General features: G+C 45.9%; 1 protein-coding gene and 1 long non-coding RNA gene across 3 annotated transcripts in view; one reads left to right on the forward strand and one right to left on the reverse strand.

The window, feature by feature from the left end:
- LOC132461367 (copine-5-like) overlaps positions 1-5,000 on the reverse strand; it is a 111,430-nt gene that overhangs the window by 28,292 nt on the left and 78,138 nt on the right. For both annotated transcript variants that reach the window (XM_060056456.1, XM_060056464.1), the window contains 2 exons: positions 1,261-1,364; positions 86-190 (listed from right to left, as the gene is read on the reverse strand). In XM_060056456.1, coding sequence (XP_059912439.1) covers positions 86-190; positions 1,261-1,364 — 209 coding nt within the window. The remainder of the gene's footprint in view (positions 1-85; positions 191-1,260; positions 1,365-5,000) is intronic.
- The window catches only part of LOC132461409 (uncharacterized), a 101,484-nt gene that overhangs the window by 3,454 nt on the left and 93,030 nt on the right, over positions 1-5,000 (forward strand). The window lies entirely within an intron of this gene.

Genomic DNA, 5,000 nt, shown 5'->3' on the forward strand with positions numbered 1-5,000 from the left:
GAGGAAGGGATGAGGAGGAGGAAGGGATGAGGAAGAGGAAGCGGAGGAGGAGGAGGGGGAGGGGAGGAGCAGGCTGAGTCCCTACCTGTCGTAGTCTCCGTTGCAGAGGGCCCTCACTGGGATAGTGATGGACTGCCACACCGGGTTCAGAGTGTTCTTCACCACCTCTGTTTTATGGCAGATAGTAAAGCTGTAGCAGAGAGGGCGTCCGGGGACCAGTGGGGAGGGGACGGAAGACAGAGGCCGGAGAGAGGAACAACACTAGGCTCAATGGATAAATAATGTATTCATCGTGATAATGTTTGCCTATTTTGAGTTTTGTCACCGAGCAGTGGGCGTTGAGGAAAAAGAAAGGCAGGTGAAAGGGTACTCCTCAGAAGAGAGTATATTGAAGGTCGCCAGGAATGAAACTGCAACCACACTGCAAGACTCCCTCCACCTGTTCTCCTCCATTTGAGGGGCACTTCTTCTCCGCAAAATGACTGCTTTTAATCCACAGAGAACAATTCATTTGAGTGCCAATTCGTGCTATTTTGGCAGATGCATAGCAAAAATGGCCCTTGTCTTGAAAACCTCTCCGATTATGACGCCCTGCTCTCTTATGTTGATCCAAGCCACTTCCATTCTATCCTCTAGACCTCGCAGTGCCAACTAACCATCTGAATCCACACACTACCGCTTATTTAGACGGAAGCAGAAACCCTTGGAGAGCTCTGGTTTGATTTTATGGAAAGAAAAGGTGTGACCCACACAAACGTGGGTGTGACCTCACAAAGGAAGTGGATCCAGTCCCGGCTGCGTGGTGGTCCACTAATTGGCAGCCTGCATTTCATTCCGTCCCCTAGGGTAAAATTTGTGAGACACTTTGGTGGTTTTTGTGGTTGCCCTGAATATCTTATGTTAGTAAATGCGTTGTATACACAGTCCACTCTGACCCTTGGGGAGACGACTCTCTGTAGGGCAGTAACCATGACCTCAGTGTTTATATTACCTCTCCAATAATCAAATTGAATGGAGAAGAATTAAGAAAAAAATCTCTTTAGAAAAATGCCGCCTGCACTACAACCTCACCACATAAACATTCTTGTTTTCATGCTCAGTTATCCTAAGAGCTGCAGAGTAGTCGGCAAAAACACAGTAAGGGCAGCTGGTTGTTGGGGCAGAGCGGCTCCAGTGGGCAGCTCTTCTGAACAACAGTAGCCCGGTCAGGAGGGGCCGTGAGGCATCAGGCCAAGGAGCTGGGCGGAAATTAACACTCACGTTCCGTCCTCATTGCTCCTGTAGAAGACCATGAAGGGGTCTGACTTGCCAAAGAAGTCCTTCTTGTCCAACTTGTTGGCACAGAACTGCATGGTGGCGCTGTCCTGTAAGGGAGGGGGATAGGGGGGAGGTAAGGGGCAGCAGGGGGGGAGAGAGAGGTGGGGCAAATTGTGAGTGAAATGAGATAAAAGGTTTGGGTGCTGTGGGCCGCCATCTTGTGCCATCGCCCTGTGTCTCCTCCATTACTCTGGGTTTATCTGCCAGTGTCACAGCGGTGAGGCAGATGGAGGCGGCTGCCGGCAGATCAAACAACGGCATCCATATTGCATATCATCGGGAGGGGAGCAGTTTACCCTAATGAGACGACACTCGCTATCTCTCAAGCAAGGCTGTTAATGCTGTGAGTGCGTTGGTGTACCATGTACCATCTTCATCTAGGCAACTTGATCACCCTCGAAGCTGCGTGCACACACAAGGAAATACACTTCCACACACTTACAAACCTGCGTCCCTGCACAAATATAAACTAGCTGACTTGTTACAAAACTGGCTACAACCATTGTAAGCCCCATTGAAAGCCTTTCCAAGCAGAAACGGGCAATTCTGTATAGTTACTGCCAAGCTCCAAGAAAGACTTCCCATTCCCTCACTTTTACAGGAAAATTTCCATTTCCCTGAGGTGATTGCATTTTACAAAATCTGTAGGAACCCTATTGTATTCGTAAGTATTATTATTAGGGGTCGTACGAAATCCGTAGGAACCCTATTGTAATAGTTGGTATTATTAGGGGTCCTATTAACCTTAGGAACCCTATTGTAATCGTTAGTATTATTAGGGGCTCTACGAAATCCGTAGGAAGCCTATTGTAATCGTTAGTATTATTATTATTATTATTAGGGGTCCTACGAAATCCGTAGGAACCCTATTGTTTTCGTTAGTATTATTTGGGCTCAAGCAGCGAAGCTGCGAGACGCACATTTCGTTTCTATGTTTTCTTATTATTATTCCTCTGACATTGGTGGCTATGGCAGCCCATTGAACGCCTTGGTAAAAAGTGCTGCAATTTGGCTGAAAGTTTCGTGCCACTCCACTATCACTCATTTACAGATCTCTAAACCCAGCCGACTAGCGCCACCAACGGGTCAAAATTTGCAGACTCGCGAGTCAGCGACTCGAGGGTCTGGGAAGAGTCGAGTCTGAGAACAAACGAGACGAAAGAGACGAACGAGAGAGAAGAATCAGTTTGGTTCGTTCTTGTTAAAGATTCGTTCATTCGAACTGATTCGGGCGCGAACGACCCATCACTAGTTTGCATGTTTGTGCTGTGTACAGCCTACGTGTGTGTAAGCTTATGTTACAGTTCCGACCTGCCTAGGCTCGTCAAAAAAGCAACACCTACTGCGCTATCCGCTAGGCCACTTAAACCAAGATTTTGTGTCAAAATCGATCAGTAAGATAGCACCATGTATCATTTGCGCCGGAACACGCGTCTGCTTTTCGCCGAGACACCCCTCAGGGCGCAAGTGTAGTGGCGCGAGTTTGCTGCGGGGGGGGGAATCAGCTTTGCGCCGGGTGAAAACTAGCAACGACATGCGTCGGTGTAGAAAGTAAATTGAACCTTCAAAATGGTGGTGGGGGCAGAGAGCAAGCCTCATTATTTGGCCAAAAGGCCTGTTCAATGGATCAGTTCATCAAAGCACCGGTATTGACTGTATAAACACAAGCATCGATGTGGCAAAGAACCCAAGCATGTGTGACCAATTAAAACCTCGCAGTGATACTGCAATTCACATATCAGTCCAAAACACTGCAGAAGCGACACCCAAGTTCTCGTTGATTAATTCACACTTAAATATTCATCTTTCTTTTTAGCTCATGCCTTTTTCTGAGGCTTATTTAACAAAGCTTTGATTGTGCTGCTTCGCTGCCAAATTGTTTATCAGTGTACCAACTCCTAGGGCGACTCCTAAATATAACCCACCCACTCACCATATATTGGTTCCTGTCTGTTTGCTATCACAAGCACCCCTCTCTCTCAGTAGTAGTGTAGTGTAGCATTGCATTGCCTTATCTCTGCCTTGTGCCATTTTCCGAATAATTTATCACAGGGGGTTCATGACGCGGAGAGATGGGCTACCAGAGGGTGTTGAAGGTGGTGGATCTGATGCTGTGCGACAGCATCTTGACCCTGCAGCGAGCCCCCTCGTGATCGACCACCCCCCCGTGATCGACAGACAGGAGACCTAATCAGAAGAGGAGTTTTCATATGAAGGCCGTATATTGTGTGAAACTGCCGTGGTGTTGTATGTGTGTCTCAAAGTGTGTGTTTATATAAGCTGTTTATTGGTGGGCAGGGTTCTGCAAGGTTCGTGCAATTGTGTATTCTAACCCCATTGGTGATATCACACACAGCCAGGCACCAGGCACTGCTCTGCCTCTTCACACACCCAGGACTGGACCCCTGATAGGGCCCAGAGCGCCGTAACTCCTCTCCAGTGGAGGACATTAGCATTAGTGCTGCGCTTAGCCTGAAGACATGCTCACACACATACACACAGAAACGCACACACACACACACACCTATACACATAAAGGTTCACACACACACACTCTCACACACACACACACACACACACACACACACACACACACACACACACGCTAACACACACACAAACACACACGCATATGCAGATACACACATTAACACACGCACACACAGCCTAGTGGCAACATTTCCCTTGATTTCTTTGGGTTTCTTTTCATGCCTAGGTAGTATTCACACACACCCATGCCATCCCTAACCAATGCATATTTATACTAACATAGCCCCTATAGATGATACTATATGAAAGCACCCATGCATATTTTTGGGAAATTCTAAATATAGGCTCTCTGCCCTACAGAGAGCCTATACAAATGTGTATATATTTTTGCTTTGTTTATTGGATAACATAAACAGCATATACAAAATACTTAAAACACCATAATATTGATCTTCCCGAGAATTGTAGTTGCTTGTCGTAAGTAAAGAAGTGGGCCCACATTTCACAGAATTTTTTAGGTTTGTGATCGATTTTTTCAAATGTTATGCAATTAAACTCCGCTTTCAACCAGAGCACACAAGAAGCGGGTAGAGGGGATTATTATCCAAGCAAAATGAATCGTCTTGCCAACAAATTGACAAAGGCAGTTACATCCTTATTCATGTTGGTCAGTTGTAATAACCACAGATACACCAAACACAAAAACACGGGAACATCGTTACATCTTACCCAGTTAGGCTTCACATCATTGTACATTTTGGATAATTATGCCTTGGTACCATGAGCCCTATGATTGACATTGAAGGACACTATTTTAGGCACCAATGGAAGAGGTGTGTAGAGGCCTTTTGACTGTCCCTTACATAGTTCAGCTATCCCTCACCCAGTTCCTCCTCCCTCGACGAATAACTGTCGTTTAATGAGGTGATTTGTAAAGACAAAAAACATCTATAGATTATTGCCAAGGTACCTTGGTAATAGATCATGGTACCTTGGTAATAGATCAAGGTACCTTGGTAATAGATCAAGGTACCTTGGTAATAGATCAAGGTACCTTGGTAATAGATCATGGTACCTTGGTAATAGATCAAGGTACCTTGGTAATAGATCATGGTACCTTGGTCATAGATAGAGGTACCTTGGTAATAGATCAAGGTACCTTGGTAATAGATCAAGGTACCTTGGTAATAGAT

Source organism: Gadus macrocephalus, chromosome 1 (assembly GCF_031168955.1).
Source record: "Gadus macrocephalus chromosome 1, ASM3116895v1".
In the NCBI taxonomy this organism is placed as follows: Eukaryota; Metazoa; Chordata; class Actinopteri; order Gadiformes; family Gadidae; genus Gadus; species Gadus macrocephalus.